The 20248-nt window shown below is 47.3% G+C and overlaps 1 protein-coding gene across 5 annotated transcripts in view; it reads right to left on the reverse strand.

Annotated features, from left to right (window-relative positions):
* Vwc2 (von Willebrand factor C domain containing 2) overlaps positions 1-20248 on the reverse strand; it is a 133859-nt gene that overhangs the window by 53439 nt on the left and 60172 nt on the right. Inside the window, exon 3 of one of the 5 annotated variants that reach the window (XM_087196082.1) lies at positions 902-19764. The exons of the other annotated variants lie outside the window; for them this stretch is intronic. Within the exon in view, the coding sequence (XP_087052208.1) occupies positions 19622-19764 (143 nt within the window). The 3' untranslated portion in view covers positions 902-19621. Of the gene's footprint in view, positions 1-901; positions 19765-20248 lie in introns of those variants that run through there. 5 annotated transcript variants of the gene reach the window in all.

Consider the following 20248-nt stretch of genomic DNA (forward strand, 5'->3'; position numbering starts at 1 on the left):
AACAAAACTCTCAGTAAACTACAACCTGATGTTTTCTTCAACCGCCACCTGCAAAACACATCCAATTTCAGAGATGACAAAATCTAAGGAGGAAAGAAGAGTCTCCTCGGGGCAGCTCAGAATACGGTACAGGCTTAATTATTAAACACCTAAGGTGGCTGGTGCACTTCTGTAATCCCAGCACTCTGGGAGGCTGAGGCAGGAGGACTGCAAAGTCAAGCCCAGCCTGGGCAACTCAGCAACTTACCAAAACCCTGTCTCTAAAGAAATAAAGAAAGGGCTGGAGATGTAGCTCAGTGCAAGGACATTGGGTTCAGTGCCCATTATTGAAAAAGAACCTAATTAAGCAAGCTTTTCACATACACAATCTTTTATTTCTATGTTTACAGCGTTGCTGAGGAAAAGATGCAGTTTTCTACTTGAAACCTCGGCTGCAGGGACCCTTCCGTCCCCTCAGGCAGGCCTGGTGACACAGCCGTGGACCACGCAGCAGCATTCAGCTCAGAGAGGGGTCACAGATGCCTCGGCGTCCCGTGAGACTGTCCCGGAGCAGGACATTCCTGAGCCGTGCACATCTGACAGATCAGAGCCCCGAATAGCCCGGCCCGGCCCCGCACGGGCTGCGCGGATGGCAGCCACGCCTGCAGCCAGCTGTGCTGTCGGGTTGTTCCTCCCTGATGTCAGGAGGATGGCAAAGTCGCTCAGCAGCGCGTGGCTCGGACCCGGCCCGTGCAAGAGGAACACGTGGGCCCCGTAGCCTGAAGACAATGCCGAAGGCCGACTGCGTGTCCCCAGGCAGGCAGCATGGCTTTGGGAAACCACCTTTGTGAGACCCCTCGTCCTCATCCGAAACTGGACAGCAGTGGCTGTCTTGTCCACGTATAATAAATAAACAGCAAACAGAAGGATAACAGTTCATGAACATATTTTTTTCCCGTAGTACTGGGGATGGAACCCTGGGCCTTCACAATGAGCCACCCCCGGACCCCTGTTTATGTTTTCATTTTGAGGCGGGGTCTGGCTAGGTCACTGCATTGCATTTGAATTTGCAACCCTCCTGCTTCAGCCTCTCAAAGTGCTTGGCTTGTAGGTATGGCCCACCACACCGGGTTCTTAAACCTGCTTTATAGCATTTCTCACGTAATCTCATTTTTCTCATTTAATTAAAGGCTTTGTGTCTTACCAGGACATCACCAGGACTCCGGCTCCCCCCCGCCCTTCTTCCCGGCGCAGCGGCTGGCTCGAGCTGCAGTTCCAGCGCGGACACTAGGTGGCGCATCAGGCTGTTGAGTCACTGCCGAGCATTTGCTAACCATGCAGCTCCACGGCAGGAGGAGGGGCCCGCCTTGAAGGAGGTCGAGGCAGAGGCTCTTCTGTCTCGGCAGGCACAAGCCAGCCACCGGTGTGGGGCTGTGCCCGGTCTTCCTGGGCACCACGCCGTGGTGCTGTGCTCAGTCTCCCCAGGGTGCTGTCACCCCGGGCGCGAGGCTCCCCACTCCGGGCGCCCCGCAATTCCACTGGGATGGAAATGCCGGGATGGCCAGAGAAACTAAACGCTCATTTTCTAGCAGATTTCCCGTCCGGGATGGCTGCATCCGCCTGGGATGGACGGAGACGCCGAGCCAGCTGTTGATTTTCTGGCAAGGTCTTAAGTGGGACAATGAGCGAAGGCTTGGACAGGAGCTAGGGCGAGGTGGTCCTAAGTCGGAAAACAGGAGGGCGGTGCAGCTTCTGAGCCCAGAGTGTGGCAAGGGCCCTGACCCGCACGTGTCTCGGGACTGGGGGACCCGGGACAGAAAGGAGTCCTGCGTGGCCGCGCGAGTCCACGCCGGCTCCGGAGGTTCGCGTCTCCTGCTGCCGCTGCAAAGCGTGGGCCCTGGAGATCCTGTCAGGGGGGTTATGGTTTGGATCCAGTGCCGCCCCCCACCCCGCCGCTCACGTGTTCAAGGCGGGGCTTTCGGAAGGTGACCAGGTGGGGGCGCTGTGCTCACCAGTGGATTAAACCCTGATGACTCCATGACCCAAAGTGCTGCTGGGAGTGGAACCTGTTCGGAGGAGGGGTCACTGGGGGGCGGGTTGGGAAGCTTCCGCCTCTCCTGCTCCTCCCTTCTCCCTCTGCTTCCTGATCCCCATGCTGTGAGCAGCCCTCCTCGGCCGGGCGCTTCCACCTGCCCTTCCAGCCTTGGAGCCACCGACTGTGCACTGAAACCGTGAGCCCAAACAAACCCTCCTCTAAGCTGCATTTGATGCGCAGTGTCCCAGCGACATGAAAGTGACTGAGGCAGAGGCTGTGTATGGAGGCGGGGACCCCGCCAGCCTCCTCACCTCCTGCTGGGCCACGGTCTGCTCCCCAGACACTGACAGCACAAGTGGGAAATCTGCACACTACTCGCCCCCTGGGTCCCTGTCCTCAGCCACAGTCCTGACTGGTCAGGCAGGGCGTCCTGCACACAGAACACAACATGCATCAGATTTCTCCCTCACTCAGAGCAACGCACTGTGCTCTTTATCTTTCATCTTCCATGTCCTGATGCTGCGACACCTGAGGCCTTGCTGACTGCACAAGGACTGTCCCTTCTGGGGACTGTGGACTCCTGCAGACAGCAGAGAGTTCACCCAGTCCAGGAGGACACCACTTCTCAGCGAAAACAAATCAGAGCGCCTCCCCCACCCCGGCCTCCAAGGGGTCCTCACACTGTGGGCCACTGTCCACCTGTCCTCTCCACGCCAGGGCAGGTACTAGGCTCCAGGCTGCCCGGGCAGCCGCGTGCCCTGAGCCTGCTGAAGTCAACCCACCTGGCCAATCCTGATCCACCCTAAGCCTTCAAACAAGGCTCTGCCTCAGCCCCTTTCGCGTCCTGTGGCAACCCCAAGTGAGGCTTTTGCTCTGTCTCCCTCCAGCTCCCTCTGCATCCGACCCACTGAGGACTTTGCTCGTGGTCTAGATGCCCGTGTCCCCTTTCTCTTGGGTTGAGTGAGTAGAGCACGTTATCCTTTCAGCGGCAGTTACCTCATGATCTGTTGACCTTGCCAACCGCAATAATCACAACGCCCACCTTTCAAAGTGCGTGCCCTTGGGACAGTACTGAGATTCTCTCGAGGCGAACTGGCCAGGCTCTGTCCGCTGAGTAGGGCAGCTCACCTGACCCTATCTCCAACTCCCCGCTGCCAACAGCTACAGCAGAGGTCTGTGGCCTGTTAGAAATGGGTGAGCAGCAGAGCTTTGGACGCCTTCCTGTCCGATGGGCCATCAGATTCCTGCAGGAGAGGACCCTGCAGTGGACCCGAGGGGTCTGGGTTTACGCGCCTGTGAATCATCGCAAAACCACGTCCCTGTCTTCCTCAAAACCGGTCCCTGGTGCCAAAAAGATCGAGACCCTGATCTCCAACACAGGCAGCGTCAGCGTCCAGCTCACTATGAGGAGCTTAGCGTCTCAGATGCACGTGACTCCTCAACATTCACAGAGCGCAGAGTCCGGCGCAGGATTCACAGCCCAGGAAGTCACTCCATTCCACAGCGTGCACCCTTTCCACTTCCTCACATTAGGTCTCCAGAGGAGGACTTACACCGCGCAGGGACCCGTTTAGGGTCTATTGTTCAAAGACAAAACCGTCTCTGTAGCTTGCTGGTCTCTGAAAACACCTTGCAGATAACAAGCCAACGTCTTCTGAGACATCCACACACTAACAGGGACCCTCTGCTCACTGCAAGCTAGAGTGAAATTATGCAGGTAGGAAATTTACAGCCTCACACTGAATAATTCACATATGCAAGCTGTCAAACTGCTAATTATTCCTTCAAAGAAAAACAATCAGATATTTGTATCATAATATTTTACCTCATCCAGGGCTAAACTGCCAAGGTGTCAGGGTGATCAGGAAGCCTGCTTCTCAGACTGTCAAGCAATGCTTAGGGAGATTTACATGTGCAGCAAGCAGGGAAAATGCACGGATCCTGTGTCGGAAGAGAATGAATTAACTCAGCCCACAGGGAGCACAGGGACAGGCGGCACATCACCACTCTCCAGGCACCGAGGGCCCTGAGATGACCAAGTTGACATGGGACTTGCAGTTCAGTGCCAGAGACAAGCAGAGCGGTAGCACACAGCACAGCATGGTCAGGAGAGAGCCACACAGTGCTCCGGCATGAGCTCTGTCCTCAGGGCCACAGCCAAATCGGGAAGCTGGGGACGAGCAGAGCACGTCCAGGACAAAGTGACCCCGAGGGTCACTTTGGGACCGAGAAGCTCCGCGTGTGCTCTGCCTGGTGATGGGGACCAGGAGAGATCTGGGGGGGGGGGATAAGCGGAGCAGAGTTCATCTTGGAGAAGTCCACCTGTCCACCTTACAGAGGACAGATGGACAGATGGAAGGAGGAGACTTGGGGCGAGACCATGAGCAGAGGTGGAGAGAGCTCAGAGGTCTGGCGGGGTCAGACCAGAGGCAGGGGCTAACTTACTGGGGTGGGTTTGTGTGTAAGACAAGGGAAACAGGCTAAGTCCTGGGTTTGGCTGTGGAGTGGGTTAGATGGGGACCCGTGAGCCAGGGGACACAGGAGGAGTGGGTCATTTTGTGTTGTGGAGGGGGTGGCAAAGGAGGAGGCAGCAGCAGCGCTAAGCTGCACGTGGGACCCACCGGCCTACTCAGACCTGAAACCGTGGGCACTGGGTGGCTATGGCCACAGCCGACTGCAAGATGAGGAAGTAAGGGTCCTCCGAGGGCGCCGATTCGGACTCCTCAGCCTGTGAGGCATTTAAAGCTCAGCGGTATTTACACCTGGGAATCTCCAGAAGTTACTCATCCCCACGCTGTCATAGCTCCACAAGTCAGGCCACACTGCTCAGAGATGGTGGGCTCCGCTGCAGCACTGAATGGTGCAGATACAATCCACTCCCAAAAGACTGTCCTGTAAGTATGTCCCTGGGCGATGGTTACTCCACGTTACTGAATCCACTGCATGGCTAGTGATGAATATACATTGCTACTCATTAGCGGACCATGAAACGGCTGCAAAAGCCCTAGAATAAGGGAACAGCGTGGAGGAGTGGTGGGCTTCGAGACTCTGGCATAGGCACCCTGGGTCTGGCATAGGGCAGACGCATAACCTCAGGGAAGTCACGTCTGTCCCCCTCCCTGGGCCATAATTTCCACTTTTCTAAAGAGAGGCGATTAAAGTAAACAATTCCTAGGATGCTATCTGTTAATTATCTATGATGCCATAGAAACCAACATGGTCACATACAACACATAATTTAAACAACAGCACCCGTAATTACGGCTGTCCACGCACTCGTGAAACTGAAAGTGATATCCTATGGTTTCACCATGAAAAGCCTGAAATGCAGAACAGGACGTTGAAGGAGCAGGTCTCAGACAGGGCCCCAAGATGTCTGTCTGAGGCTCAGTGCTAACAAAACAGCGTTTTGGTGTCGAGAGGACTCCCCACCAACGGTCACTCTGCAGACACAGATTTCTCCCACTTCACAACAACAACCTCAGTGGTGCTTCACAGGCAAATTATGATTCCTCACAAGAGATCCTGTGAGGCTAACAGAATCAAACCCAAAAGCACTTCCCAACACCAAAGAGACATTGGAATAATAGCGTAGGTTTTCTTGGCCTCTGTGGTGAGTCTCACGGGGTTACAGATACAGACACTTGTCACACTGGGAGGCGAATGAGCTTGTCTGCTTGGGAAGAAGAGTCAGGAGGGACCGTGTGCACACACACTATTTCTCCACTGTGCAGTGATCACTGTAGATTTCTCAAAGAATCTGCATCCTATCCCTGTGGATATTTTGATCTAAATCCTTTCTTGGTTCAGTTATTATAAAAGATGACTCTATGGCTTTACTCTAACTCACCTCTACTATGTATCAGTCCAAAGTATTTTAGGTGGCTTCAAAAGTACACCTTCAAAATTGCTTTTTTAGGACAATATCACTTTTTAAAAAGAAGTAACCATCCCAAGGATTGAGGCAAGTCAAATAAGTCCACCACAGTGAACTAACACATTCCAGGATGTTCTAACCTCCACTGTTATGGCTTAGATCTAAAATCAGCCCCAGAAGTCTAGTATATTCGAAGGAGAATTGGATCATTGTATGCCATACTCATCAGAGGATTCACCATGGAGGAGTTCAGGGCTAAATGTGTGGTTAGGAGGTGGGGCCTGGTGGGAGGTGTCACTGGGGTGACCCAGGAGGTTTGTTCTTGTCCCTGGCTTCTCCCTTTCCTCTGCTTCCTGGCTGCCATGAAGCGAGGAGCTATCCTCCGTCAAGTCCTCCTGCCATTTCTACCTTGGAGCCAGGGAACCATGGACTAACGCACTGGAAACTGAGCCAAAGTAAATCTTCACCTTTACATTTCAAGTACAGGGTATTTTGTTCCAGCGATGAGACAGTGGCTAAAGCACTGAGCATGGCCCACCCATTTCCACAGCTCTCATCACTGTGCTCAGGGTGCTGCCCTGAAAAATCTCATATCACTGCTTCTTCTGTGGTAAAGAAAGGAGCAAAATAATTGACTAAAACAACAATAACAACAAACATACATCTTTACCTACACTCTGGGTACCACAAATAGAGAGCCTTTTTAATTTGGGAACTTTTTATTTGTTCATTTGCCTTTTGCAGTTTGTAGTTTCGTAATTGCAATAGGAAAACTAGTCTGGGTGAGTAGCCTGAACTAGGCCACTATTGCTGGGCTCAGTGATGGGACATCCTGAGTGATATGAAGTGGCACCTTCACAGAATCCCCGAAAACATCTGCTTAGCAACCTGATGGGGCGCATGGAGTTGTGTCTTCTCTTCTTCACTTGTTAGAGTTTTGGGTCTGAAATCTCAGACCAGCACCCTGAGAGTTCCATGTGCCCAGTGTCATCTGATGCTAAGTAAATTGGCTTATTCTTAAAAGGAAGTGTCACTTTGAATTTGAACCTGGTTTTCTGTGAGTACAGCAGTACCTCGGGTCAAAAACTTAATTCTTTCCATGATTCTGGCCCTAGAACTCCATCCCAGTGATCTGGCTTGCAACACTGTAATCATCAAATTGCTATATCTCCTTGGTTATAGTAAACAAGAGATGATGCACAGTGTGAGGATGTCTGGTGCTAAGCAGGGGAACAGAGGACAACACAGTTCTTTCCTACAGGGCCTCCATACACTCACTCTAGGACACATGGAAAAATGTCATTAAGGCTGCATGGGCAAATTCACAGGATGAGATTTTCCTTTCATTTAAAATCTCCAGATTTATAAGGGGTGATCAAAATATACAGTGAACTCTAAAATTTTATAAATTTATTACAGTAAAAGACACATAGCTACTGATCCCCTTCGGAACACTCCTCCTCGTTTCTAAGATGCTTATCCCATCATTCTTGCCACATTCTGAAGCTGCTCTAGAAATCGTCGTCTTTCATGGCTTTACAAGACATGATCAAAAATTAGGTGAAAGCCACTGCTGTGTGCCATCCAATGGAAAGGGAGCTTGTGAAAACATGATGCTGTGTCCTCATCCACCTTACTCACAGGACCTGACATTGGGCAACTTCTGACAAAGTCAAAATGACCATAGAACGTAAACATTTTGAATTGATTCAGAACATTGAGGGAGCCATGAACGCACAATTAAAGACATGGTTTTTGAGGACACCCTGCATATCATTAACATTGGACTTTCATAGATCACATTATCTCCCACATTTATTCCCAATGACATTAGTGATAATGTTAATGATAATGCATGTGTACACACTATTCCTGATGCGATGCTAACGTGATTATTGTGGAGAAGGGACTCTTTCTTGAAGCATCCTACAGACAAGGACATGGATTCACTGTGAATCACTGGATCTAGCTGGGTAGCTCTTCCCAACAATTGTTTCTTTTCTGCTTTTGTTCTCTTATCTTTGGCTGACCTTCTAGGTTTTCCCCTATACTGACCTGACTCAAGTATCATACCCAACAGGCATCGAATTAGAAAGTAAAATAAAAGTAAATCATGACATTAAAACAAAAAGTAATTACATTAATTTAGACAGATAGCAAGTACATATTTAAATTTCTTTTTATTTCCTGAATGATAGTATTCTGCTATCAGCTTTTGTCTTGCAATAGCCATTTATTTATTCATGGATCTGCATTAAAATTTAGTAATTATCGAAAATTTATGAACTCCTAATAACATCAATTAAGAGTTAATTTAAATCATTCTCCTTGTAAGAGTTGCTTATTTCATGCCATGCTTAATGCAATCGATTGCTTTAGCCACATGGACAGGCTGTCCTCACTCAGGAACAGAGAGGGGCTGCTGTGGTTTAAACATAGCCATGAAGACTCAGGCTCCAACTGAGCCCCAATCAGGAGATAATGGAAAGGTGGAAACGTTATCTGATGACTTGCAGGTGGGGCTTCTGGGAAGTAATCAAGGTTGAGCGAGGAACTAAAGGTGAGGACCTGACCCAGTGGGAGAGGAGAGGCCTGAACTAGGACGGTCCATGCTGCCGCATGATGCCCTGTGTTACTTCAGGACCCTGCGCAGACACCTGCCAGCAGGAGGGACCTCACCAGGGCAGCTGCCCAGTCACTGACCTTCCCAGCTTCAACCACAAGCTGAACAAACCTTTATTCTCTAGGAACCACACAGTCCTCGGTACTCAGTGATAGCAACAGAACACGACTAAGACAAACACAGGCTTCCCAGAGAACCAGCTCTGTGAAGAATGCCTCCATAAATCATTATGCATCATGAGAACTTCGTGGACAAGGACGTCAAATAGAATTAAGAGTCAGAAGAAAAGCAAGCCACGGGCATAAACCTCTACTCCAGGGCCTCCTGGGACATGAGAGAAGCCGCTGCTCCATGAAAAGGTCAGGCGAAAAAAGTTCCAGGTCCAAATTACTGTGGGAAATTTTCTGCACCCATTCTTAGAGATATGCAATGTTTGCTACAATATTAGACTTCTGAGGCATGAAACTTCCAAAAGAAAAGATACTGATTCAAATTCATTAAAGTGAGGATTGTACAGCCACATGTGAACACTGAATGTTCACCTTACATTCCCCTAACTTGTCTAATTCTTTACAATCAAAAAGTGTTTTGGCTCTTGCTTCACTACAGTTCTTTGAGCTGCTGTCTGTGTGCTGATTTTGTCTGATTCTCTTATTTAAACAAATCAAAAAGCTATACATAAACATCCTGTGCAGTTTCAGCAATGCTTGTCTTCACAACATGGCCACAAGACTCAGCCAAGTTTACCTGTGTTTACCTGACCTGGAGCATGAGGGCTGCTTGCCCTGGAACCCTCACTGGACCAGAATAGGCAGCTTCTCTTGTACGAGTGGGTATGTCTCATACTTCAGACAGGAAAATATCCTACCTCTGCTCCTCTATGCATCTGAATAGGACCAAGCAGTTAAGGATCCTGTTCAAGCAGTTAAGGATCCTGTTCTTTGAGTGGATGCCAGTCAGGGGTATGTCCCCTGAGGCCTCTCAGTCCTGTCATACAGGGTACTCTGCTCCCCGAGCTCACGCAGGTCGACCGGCTGCAGTACTAACCCATGTGCACTGACGGGCACAGGGCCTCTGACCCAGCCACAGCTCTGCCTCCGTCGTTGGAGAGAGGGTGGAGAAAAATAAACACATCATAAGACAGGCCTAATTCCTTGTGAACCTGCAATGTACTGCAGCTACAGTAACTGAAAATTTTGGGAAATTTTCCTTAGAGTCCAATGCATATCAACAAACAGTAAAACAGTGAATAAGCAGCTTTGCATGCATAAAAGTCTAGAAGTGGCAATGAAGCAATTTTCTAGTGATTCACAAAGGAAAAAACAGTCATACCAGTACCCTTTCTCACTCACAAAATAAATAAAAGCAGAGGAGTTTCCAAACATCTGCTGATTTGGAAACCTAACTCCTTGATTTCCGCTCAGGATCCATAATCACTGCCTCCCACTGCTGAACATTATTACACAACACTTGAGTCTTATTTACTAAGTGGCTCTCTTGCCACTGAGCTGGGCTGCCACACAGCAGCCAGGACACTGAGAGCCAAAGGCTCTGTCCAGATCAGGCACCGGCTGTACATGATGAGCTCCACAAACACAGGACAGCACAGCCTCAGTACTGCAGGTGGGTGTGTAAAGTGATGGTGAGAATCCTAACACTCATCGATGGGGTGCCTGCTGCACTCCAGGCTCTCAGCAGCTCTCAACTATGATAATCACCCTCACAGTTTAGAATTAATGTCCAAGAAACATTTGCTTATATACTAGCCACCTTAGCAAAATGCTTCTTAAGGGTTTCTCTTCCACTAACCCAAAGAACAGTCGCTCCATGTGCCATATGATTTGCAACATGACTGGAGGGAATAGTCTGCTTACACTTCCTAAGGGGTGTAAGCTGCCCCTACACCCAAATACTGCATCCTGCTCTTTTGGGGGTGTTATGATTTAGATCTAAAATGCTCTCCAAAGGCTCACGTATGCATAGGTGTGGCTTTTGGAAGGTGACTGGGTCATTGGGATGCTATACTCATCAGGGGATTCACCCATTGAGGAGCTCATATCTGAATGCTATTGGTTGGAAGTGGTCCCTGAGATAGTGAGTGACCTTGGAGTTTTCCTTTCCCTGGCTCCTCCCTTCTTCCTCTTTTTCTACTTCTTGGCTGCTATGGAGTATGCAGCTATCCTCCACCAGGCTCTTCCACCAGACTGTTTCTGCTTTGGAATGGAGTAACTGTGAAGGGAACCCACCAAAACTGTGAGCTAAAAATAAATGCCTACTCCTTTAAACTGTGGATTTCAGATCGTTTGTCATAGCAACAGGAAGTGACTAAGACAGGGTCTCACCATAGTGTTCACCTAGGAAGATATTTTGCTTTAGAAATCATTCATTTGGGAAAAGAACAATAAAAATGTCATTTGGAACCACCAGACCTTCTTTGGATGCTGTAACCTTAGGTTCTGGAAACATGAAATTTTACAACTTGAAACATGTAGTTCTAATTCTCAACATTAAACCTGAGCTCATGTCAAATATCTCATTCTTTGTAAAGTGACTTCATATCTCTGGAAAGTTCATTCTTCTCAGGATTTTTACAGATACCACCATGTAACTTTTATATCGATCCAACACAGGTAGGACTTTTTGGTCTTGGGCACTACACAAGGGACCTTTGGCATGAGACAAAAAAGAATTTATTTTTCATTCTTGCTTGAAGGTGATTGGCTATCCTGTACCTGGATATTCTTCAAGTGAAAGCACCCAGGTTTTAAAAATAATTATGATGTTCTTTTCTCTCTGCTTCAGTCATAAGACTGAAACATGATTCAGTTCAAACAGGGAGTTTTGAACAAACATTACAGGTTTTTTTTTTTTTTTTTTGGTACCGGGGATTGAACTCGGGTCCTTGTGCTTGCGCAGCAGGCGGCGAAACCACTGCGCTAAATCCCCGGCCCCATTACAGGTATTTTTGAACAAACAAGGCCTGGTTCCCTCAGTTTTGATGGCATGAGAGCATGGTGAAGAGTACATAAATGATGTCACACACTGTCAGTTATCATTGCCTCCGAGGTCAATTATTCCTGGGCGATATAAGGACTGAGTCTAAATCCTGCTTTTGCATTCCTGCGTTGTTCTTTTAGTCTGCCATATCAAAATGCCACAGACTTTGTCGTTTACACAACAGAAACTTATTTCTAACTATTCTGGAGACCTGGAATACACTGGGTGGTGCCTGGCAAAGGTTCCCTTCCTGGTTTGCAAACAACTCGCTATGTCCTCCCGTGGTGGAGAGAGGAACCCATCTCCATGTCTCCTCCTCTTGTAATCAGGGCCCAGCCCCATCAGGCTGGAGCCCCACCTCTGTGATGTCCTTTAAACTTTATGGCCTCTTGCTAGGTCTTATTTCCAAATTCTGTCCTATTTGGGGCCAAGGTTTCAACATGCAAATTTCAGAAGGACATAGCTCATCCATACCACTCTTCAGTAACTGTGCAGCTCTGGACAAGTTATCACCATCTTTACATTTTGTCTCATGATTTGGAAAATATGCATTATATTTACTTCAAAGAGCTATGATGATGCTTAGATGATAGATTAGAAGGTCCTTGAAAATCCTGGAAACATTTAGGACTTGAAAAATAAATTGCAATTACTACTGTCCTCATTGTAACTTCATGAGGTAACCAGTTAATCCTTCCCTCAAAAACACTGTGGCAGAGTCCTGCAAGAATAGCGGGAAATCCCAGCATATCCCCTAGACTAGGTGCCCTGAAGCTGCCCCAGTGTGGGTCCCTTCTGCTGGTCACTGGAAGAATCCAGCTGTGGGCAGCTGTGTCACCAGTACCTCCTCCCTAACTGATCTGATGGACAGAGTCTGCCTAAATGCCGCTTTCAGCTGATAGTCCTTGGTCTGCAACCAGACTGCTCCCCCCAAAAAAAACCAACCAGAGCTGGAGGTGGTGGCTCACCTCTGACATCCCAACACTCTGGAAGGCTGAGGCAGGAGGATCTCAAGTTTGAGCCCAGCCGAGGAACTTAGTGAGACCCTGTATCAAAATAAAAATAAAAAAAGGCTGGGGATGTAGCTCAGTGTGAAGGCCCTGGGTTCAGTCTCCAGCACTGACAAGAAAAAAGAAAGTTATCCTTAGGAAATGAAAAAGAGCACTAACCTGCTGAAAAAGAAATAGTTTAAGGAGAGGATTTTAGAGAAATCTCTCTATAAGTCTTTTGTACAGTACTGTTCAGGTATCTCAGATGAGAAATGTCTCACATCCACAGAAGGTTTCACCCTCCATGGTTTCTCGCTCCTGGCACTTCTCAGCAGAGATTAGCCCCTAACGTTGTCATCTGTCTTATCACTGGCCGGCACACTTGTAAGACACATCTCAGGATGCTGGCCCTCCATCCCCATGGGGACTATGAATTCAGTACTCAGAGGCGGCCAGCCCATCCGACTTACTTATGTGCCCTGGAGAACAGTGGCTCCCTTCTGATTGATTCTGCTGAGCTGCCCTGGGCCTTGTTGCATCCACATACATGAAACAGGGTTACCAGAAGACTTCTGAATTTCATGTTTGTCCTGTGAGAACGGGAATGATGTTTTAATGTGCTGTCATAAAGACGCACGGGAAAATGTCTCTTGGGTCTCAATGCAAGAAATAAATATAGGCAATGCATTTTTATTATCAACACCATGGTTCACGCAACGAATTTGATTTCCATCTCCCATCAATGAGGAGATTCCAAATGAAATGTGTATTTCATTTGTAATAAGTGAATATGACCTTTGGAAAGCATTTGGGCCATTACCTTACTACTGAATTTATCTTGTTCTTCTCCCTCAAATTGCATTGACTATATAAAAAGCTTTAAATCTCCTTGTGTCACACAGCTTGTGTTAGCCTGTCAAGTTCTTTTTCCAATGAAGTGGGGTGCAATGACTAAATCTGATTTTCAGGTATAATTCCCAGCTCTGATCTTCAAATTGTCCCTTGCCATGTAAGACACCACCCCACACTGTGTTTCTGGGGAGTTCTAAGACTGATTCAGTGTTCTGAGTCCTTGTCCAGTACTCCTCCATGACCTGGCCAGGCTTTGGGGACTTGAAGGCAAAAGCTGAGGCAAAAGATCAGCTAATGAGAAGGGACATAACAGTCCTTTGCATACTCTGGGGACATCCACGGTCCTGCCTGGCCAAGTAAGCACACAATCCAGGGTATTTGTTGTTTTGCTTCCTAGCTGCTCCTACTATTTATTTTGCAGAGATAACACAATTTTCAGCAATTACACTGAAAATGTTTCAATTTAATTAAGTTCTGCTACTCAAGCCAGTATGAGAAATGTTGGCATGGTCCACTGGATCTCACGGAGCACTGGGTAGTTAAATATTCCCTCGCTGCTGATCACAGTTGCAATTCTTATTTTAAATCATTCATAACTCTATGGAGTATGCTTAATAAAAATGTTTCGAAAGAACTGGGTTATTTCTGCTAAGGTTTTCAACTCACTTCAATAGCTGTCATGTATTATCTTCTGTGAAGTTGATTTTTAATGTCACACAAAGCAAGTAACTCAGACTTCAAAGACTCAAAATTCAAGCATTTAGTGACTAGACTCAAAATTAGGCAGTCTCAAGATTTTGATATTTAGTTCAAGGGCAGGACAAAGGTGGGTGGATCTGAGACTGGACTGTGACATCACATGAGGATTCCCTCTGAAAACATACATACCTATATGATACATACGGCCAAACAGTGGCTTTCTTTCATTTTTGAGGTATCTCTGTATTTTTGCATATACAAATCCTGAAAGATTAACCTGGGAAATAATCTGGATTTTTTTCTGTATTAGCAGAGTTTTTTAAATTAAATGTTTGATTCTATAAATATCTTTGGCTGGGTGTGGTGAGGCATGCCTGTAATCTCAGCACTCAGGAGGCTGAGGTAAGAGGATCCCCACAAATTCAGGGACAACCCGGGCTACATAGTGAGTCCAAGACCAGCCTGAATATAGTGAGACACTATCTCAAAAAACTCTAAATAAATAAATAAATGAATGAATGAATTTTAACATGTAACTGTTTAGATTTGCATGGGTCAATTATGGAAATGTATATTTCTCAAGGAATTGTTGGTTTTCATTATGGCATAGTTACTAACAGTATTCTTTTTCTACATTTTGTGACTTCAATTATAATTACAGTTGGGCCACAGATCATTTTTCTCCTTTTAAATATGGCTCATTGTCTTTGCTCTCGTTTATGCTCAATCTTGAGTTTGTGATAATTTTTAATTGTGATCTTATAATAATGTAGTTTTATATTTTGAGAGGACTCTTTTGTTCCCCGACTTGTCCTAAAGAGCAATCTGAGCTTCCTTTACGTTCTACACATCCACATTCGAGTTCTGTGAGCTGCGGAGCAATACAGAGGTCACGAGGTCAGAGCCCGATCAACCCTTACCCGCTCCCTAAAGATGACTCCAGCCCCTGCCGTGAGTCTTTGCTCAAGAAAATGTCATGCTGCCACACCGCAGTAAGTGACTGGCCTCCCACATCACACTGCAGTTTCAGTGATTCTCCACCTGCCCTGGTAGAAGCTGCCAGCTCCCCACCGACTCCGGGGCCTCCTGTGTTGCGCTGTTCACTTTCCCTAGCCCAGTTTGTTCCATCTCTGCTCTCACTCTGAAAACCTCAGCCACTTTTGTCTTAGATGGGGTGGAGCTCAGTTTGGCTGGACTCTGCCCCAGGGCGGTTGTCTGAATAAATCTGCCTTGCCATCATTAACAAGCACCCAGCGTTACTTCTCTCTACCAGTGTCTGGCCCTGGTCCTCCCCACTTCCGGGTACATGTGGCAAAATGGGAACCCCAAGTCCATTTATGTCACAAGTTAGGTATCGCCCATCCTCCCCTCTACCACCACCACACACAACCCAGATTAAAGCTCTGTGCAGGGCACATGTTCTAGGTCACTGGACCTGTGAGCAATTATATCCAAATCTCCCATTCCCACCTGGAATCACAATTCCCATCCTTGGGGCCTCCAGCCAGCCCCAAACTCCCAGAGTCCCTGTTGCATGGACCGTGTGATATTCCTCTGGGTTTTATGTCTCACTTTATGTCCAGCATCTGGGGGATTTTAATTTTTGTCCTAAGTCATATATTTCAAACATTTCTTTCTATCTATAAATGCCTAGATTTAGAAGTAGATATCCGTAGGTATCTATAGCTATGGATGTCTCTATGTATCTATAGATATGTATAGGAATAGATAGTGTCTGTAGGTATTAGAAAGGTGGGTGGTAGGTGGCTAGACAGGTAATCTCCAGCACCCACCCAGCATTCTTTGCTTACAGTAGGGTGGTTTCATAAATATAAGCTCCATTTACCATGTGGTCCTAAGCCTTATTTTCTATGGATGCTTCAGGATATGATGTAGACACTGATTCTTGATAAGACTGACAGATATATCAAGTAACCAGCTTGCTTATGAACTTGTTGCATGAGTATGTTTACATAATTTTATTCCTACTCTTAGACATTTTATCTTTTTCAGAGCCTGGGCCTTTTAATGTATGATGAAATCTCTCTGCCCAGATTCATTGTCCATCTAAAAAGCTATCTGATTCCCACAGAGTCCCCTGGGAATGAATTAGCCACCGGGCAGAGTGAATAGAGGACAAAGGGACATACCAGTGAGATGCACTGAGTCCACTCAAAATCTGCCCGAGGCTCACAAAACCCACACAACGCGACTCTGCTAATCAGAGCAGTCCTGCTCACAGATCACAGAGGGCTAACTTGGAAAGCAGCCCCACGCTCACTCCCAGGCCCTCCCTGTCTGCCAGGACCACAGCTCTGCTAGTCCTGCTCTGCCAGTGTCCTGTTCTCACCTGCAGGGTCAGCTTTACGGCCCCTGAATGCGATGATCCCAAAGTCACCTCCGCGTGTATCTCTCTGGTCTGGACCCCACCTCTGAATTCTAGATTCTACTTGAAAAAGTGACCTGTGTCTCCAACAGACTTTCAAACTTTACAGGTCCAAGCTGGACCCCTGAGGTCCCTGCAGCCCTCTTGTTATGCCCACAATTTTCTCAGTATCAGTAAGTACCAGTCCCATTCATCACTTGCTCAGAATAAACTCTTTGCAGTTGGGATGGACGTCCTTTCTCTCATTTGCAACTGCAAGTCATGGCAAGGAGTTGAGCTGTGACCGTGACCTTTGACCTCTCGCCTTTACTCTGACATCCTGGATTTCGCACATTTCCAACTCAAGACAAAATCCATGAAGTGGAACAAAACTGTCATTTGCAGGAAAATGGATGGAAATGGACATCATTATGTTGAGTGAAATAAGCCACACTCAGAAGACAAATATCACATATTCTGCCTAGGATGAGGAATCTAAAGAGATGTCCTAAAAGTACAGAGCACTATTTTTAGACAAGAGGAAGGGGAAGGGGGTGGCAGAGGGGCTAAGGGAGAGAATAGGGGGATGGAAATGAGCAAAGTATATTTTATACATCGAAGCCCCAAGTTAATAGGCACTAAGAAAGGGAAAAACTCATGTATTTTGGAAAAAATATTAGAATATTTGATGTCAGGAACATTTATACTGGTAAGTTAAAAAAATAAGTTTTTAACTATTAAAAAATATGGTTGAGAAAAAAAAGACAATTCAGTCTATACCTGCAATTTTGCAAATGTCCTTCTCCACTGAACACTGCTAGATTAGACTGCAAAACCCTCTGAAAGGGGTCAGGTTTTAGTCCTCACGTTTATGCTAGGGTCTAGAGCATGCCTGGACACGGGTCACAGCTCTCCACCCAGAAGCTGGTAACACCCAGGAAGTCTTGGCAGTGTTGGATTTTACTTGAGGACTGTTAGGGTTAATACGAGGCCCCAGTTTAGGACTGAGCTCCTGCCCGAGGCTGCCGCGGACCAGACCAAACCAGAATGGAGCTGCATGAGCTAAGGGCCAGGTCAGCAGCCAGCGCTGTGCAGAGCGCCAGCTTTCCCAAGCCCGGGACTCCAGTCCTTTTGAACCGAGCACCAAGGAACCCTTATCCCCCATTAACCACATTGGCAAAGGAGCTCTGAAACAACCGACCCTCTTTGTGGGCTGTTTCTCCTTTTATTAGCCCCTCTGTGCCTGTCATGCAGCCTCTTCTTCTAGCTCCTCGACACATTCATTGTATTTTACAAAATGAGGCACTGCCGGACCCTAGAGTCATAAATAAAAGCTGATTAGATCTTTAGACAATTTGTTATAATTTCGTCTTTTGACAAGGTCAAGGAATTTCCTTTTTTCTTTTAATTTCCTGAAGGCAGCTAGCTCACTGGGAAGAACTGATCTTTCCGATCTTCCTACATTACTGAGACAGGATTCGTGGTACGATTGTCTGCCCACGGCAAGGCTGGACACAGGCCCCAAACTCCCAGTGCCTGTCTCGTGGATGGCCAGATGAAGCCCTTCATCCTCAGCCATCGCCCAGGACAGAACACTGACCAACCTTCCCCCACACCCAAGCTCTGGCCCAGCAGAGAATAGGTAGCTCGGGTACGGTGATCCCCTGGTTCCTTCCAGGCTTGTCTACTTCTTTCTACAGAAGGAAACTATTCTGCTTAGCTCTTTAGTTACTCAACCTTTCGGTGAGGTGGGCAAAGGTTTCTCCCAACTGCAGCGTTCACCTCTCTCTCTTGTACCACCCTCCCCACACACTGCTAGATGCCAAACCCATAAAACTACCGCTTCCCCATGCAGCAGCCCTTTCCTCCTGTTGCAGTGTTTTTGAATACAAGTCTCTCTGGCCCAAGATTTCTTTCTTTCTTTGCCAGTCTGTCACCCAGCTGACAGAAGAGTTTTATTTTCATTGTCCCATCAGCATCTCCTCTCATTGAAACTGAACCCCGGCCCCTGAGCCTTTGCCCACGCACCTCCAGCATCTGGAGATGATCACCTCCCCATACCCCTTCAGTGTGAGGAGTATCTCTTTACAAGGAGCCAAACTCTGCCCTGTGAGGTGCCCTGAGGCTGTGCAGAATAGAGCAAACTGCTCCCCATGAGGAATGTGTAATCATTCTTCAGGACCCATGGGAGACTGGTTCCAGGACCCCCCACCCATACCAAATCCACATGATCAATTCCCTTGCATACAATACAGTCACACCTGCCTATAGCCTATGCACAATCTCCTGCTAAGTCATCTCTAGATACTTATAATACCTTACACAATGTAAGTGCTATGGGAATAATTGTTCTGTACAGCCACAAATATCTCAGGCCTACATGTTTGATCCATGAATGTAGAACCCTGCCGACTTGTAGAGCCAACTTCTACTTAATTAATGTAGCATTTCTCCCTCAAATGCCAACATCTTCTCTAATTATGCTGATACATACAACATGCATCACAGCATTAGCATTTCTAGATCCTGGTGTCCAGACAGCAAAGAATATTTCTCTTTATGACTGCCACTGCCAAAATAAAAATTTAAAAAATATAATTTCAACTGCTGAACAGCACAGGGCGTCATTTCACAGAAAGATAATCCACATCTAAATAAGTTAGAAAAACTCCAAAGATCCATGAGGAATTTCACAAACAAGCTCACCAACACCAAGAGCCACCTGATGTCCCAAAGAAGAGCCGTAGGGCACAGAACATTCTGGAACATTCACTTCTTCAGCCCAATGCCAAGGGAGGAGAGGATGGTTAACTCCTCAGCTGATGTAGAGAAGAATAAGCTGCTGCACCTGCCATGTAACAGCCAGAGCCATGTGAACTGTGGATTTAAAAACTTTCCCTAAGTTTAATGGCATGGAGAGAAATAGTGGAGGAGCAACGCTAGATAAATGCTGGCCCAGAAAAATTACTCTCCGCCCAATGGACTGGAGCCACAATGATGACAGAAGGTGAACTCATAACTTTTGAAATCATATCTGGGCACCAACACGGATGTAGCCAAGGTTCCAGAGAAGACAGGGAATTCTAATGCAGGTCACTCACCACCCCATGGAAAAGGAAACGCTCAAGGGAACGACTCCTCCTCTCCTCCAAGACTCCTGTTTGTTGCAGACTTTCTGCAAACATTAAAGTCCAAGGAGAAGATGCTAAGACTGAGCCACGCCAAGGTCAAGAAGGAGCAGGCTTCCGGCTTCTTCCTGGTGGCTTGGGGATGGACAGAGGTACCAGGCGGATCCCAGGCAACAGGAAGGCAGAGCCCCAGAAGCATTGCACTCAGTCACACTGGTGCCTGTGGAAGGAAGGGGAAAATGCTTCAGTAGCCACAGCTGTAAACAGTTCCACAGCTGTAAAAATCACTGGGATCAGCCAGAGATCTGAGAGCAGCCTAACTGGAGAAGATTACAGTAACTCACAGATCGCTAATGATATACAGATCAATCAGTATGTGTCCTGTATCTCTTAGCACGAGAAGAGCCTCAAGAGCCTGCCATTCCTGTCCTGAGAAGAAAGAGCTAGAAAACCTACACAACCAAAGACTTCTGGGGCTGCTGTTCTTGTTTGTTTCCTGTGTTTAATCATCAGAGAGCTGAGAACGCAGAGATGCAAGGAGGGTAAATCCAGAGAGGAATAAGCCAGTCCGTGGGTGCACATGCCCACTGCGGCCTGTCCTGGTGGGGACCCCAGAGGACAGAGGCTGAGAGGCCAGGGGCAGGGGAAGCAACGTGACCCCAGGTTTGAATGGAGACAGCAGACTGGCATGGTGTGTTAGGTCC

Source organism: Heterocephalus glaber, unplaced genomic scaffold (genome assembly GCF_053883595.1).
Source record: "Heterocephalus glaber isolate CG9 unplaced genomic scaffold, H.glaber_assembly_v1.0 deba00001610, whole genome shotgun sequence".
Classification (NCBI taxonomy): Eukaryota; Metazoa; Chordata; class Mammalia; order Rodentia; family Bathyergidae; genus Heterocephalus; species Heterocephalus glaber.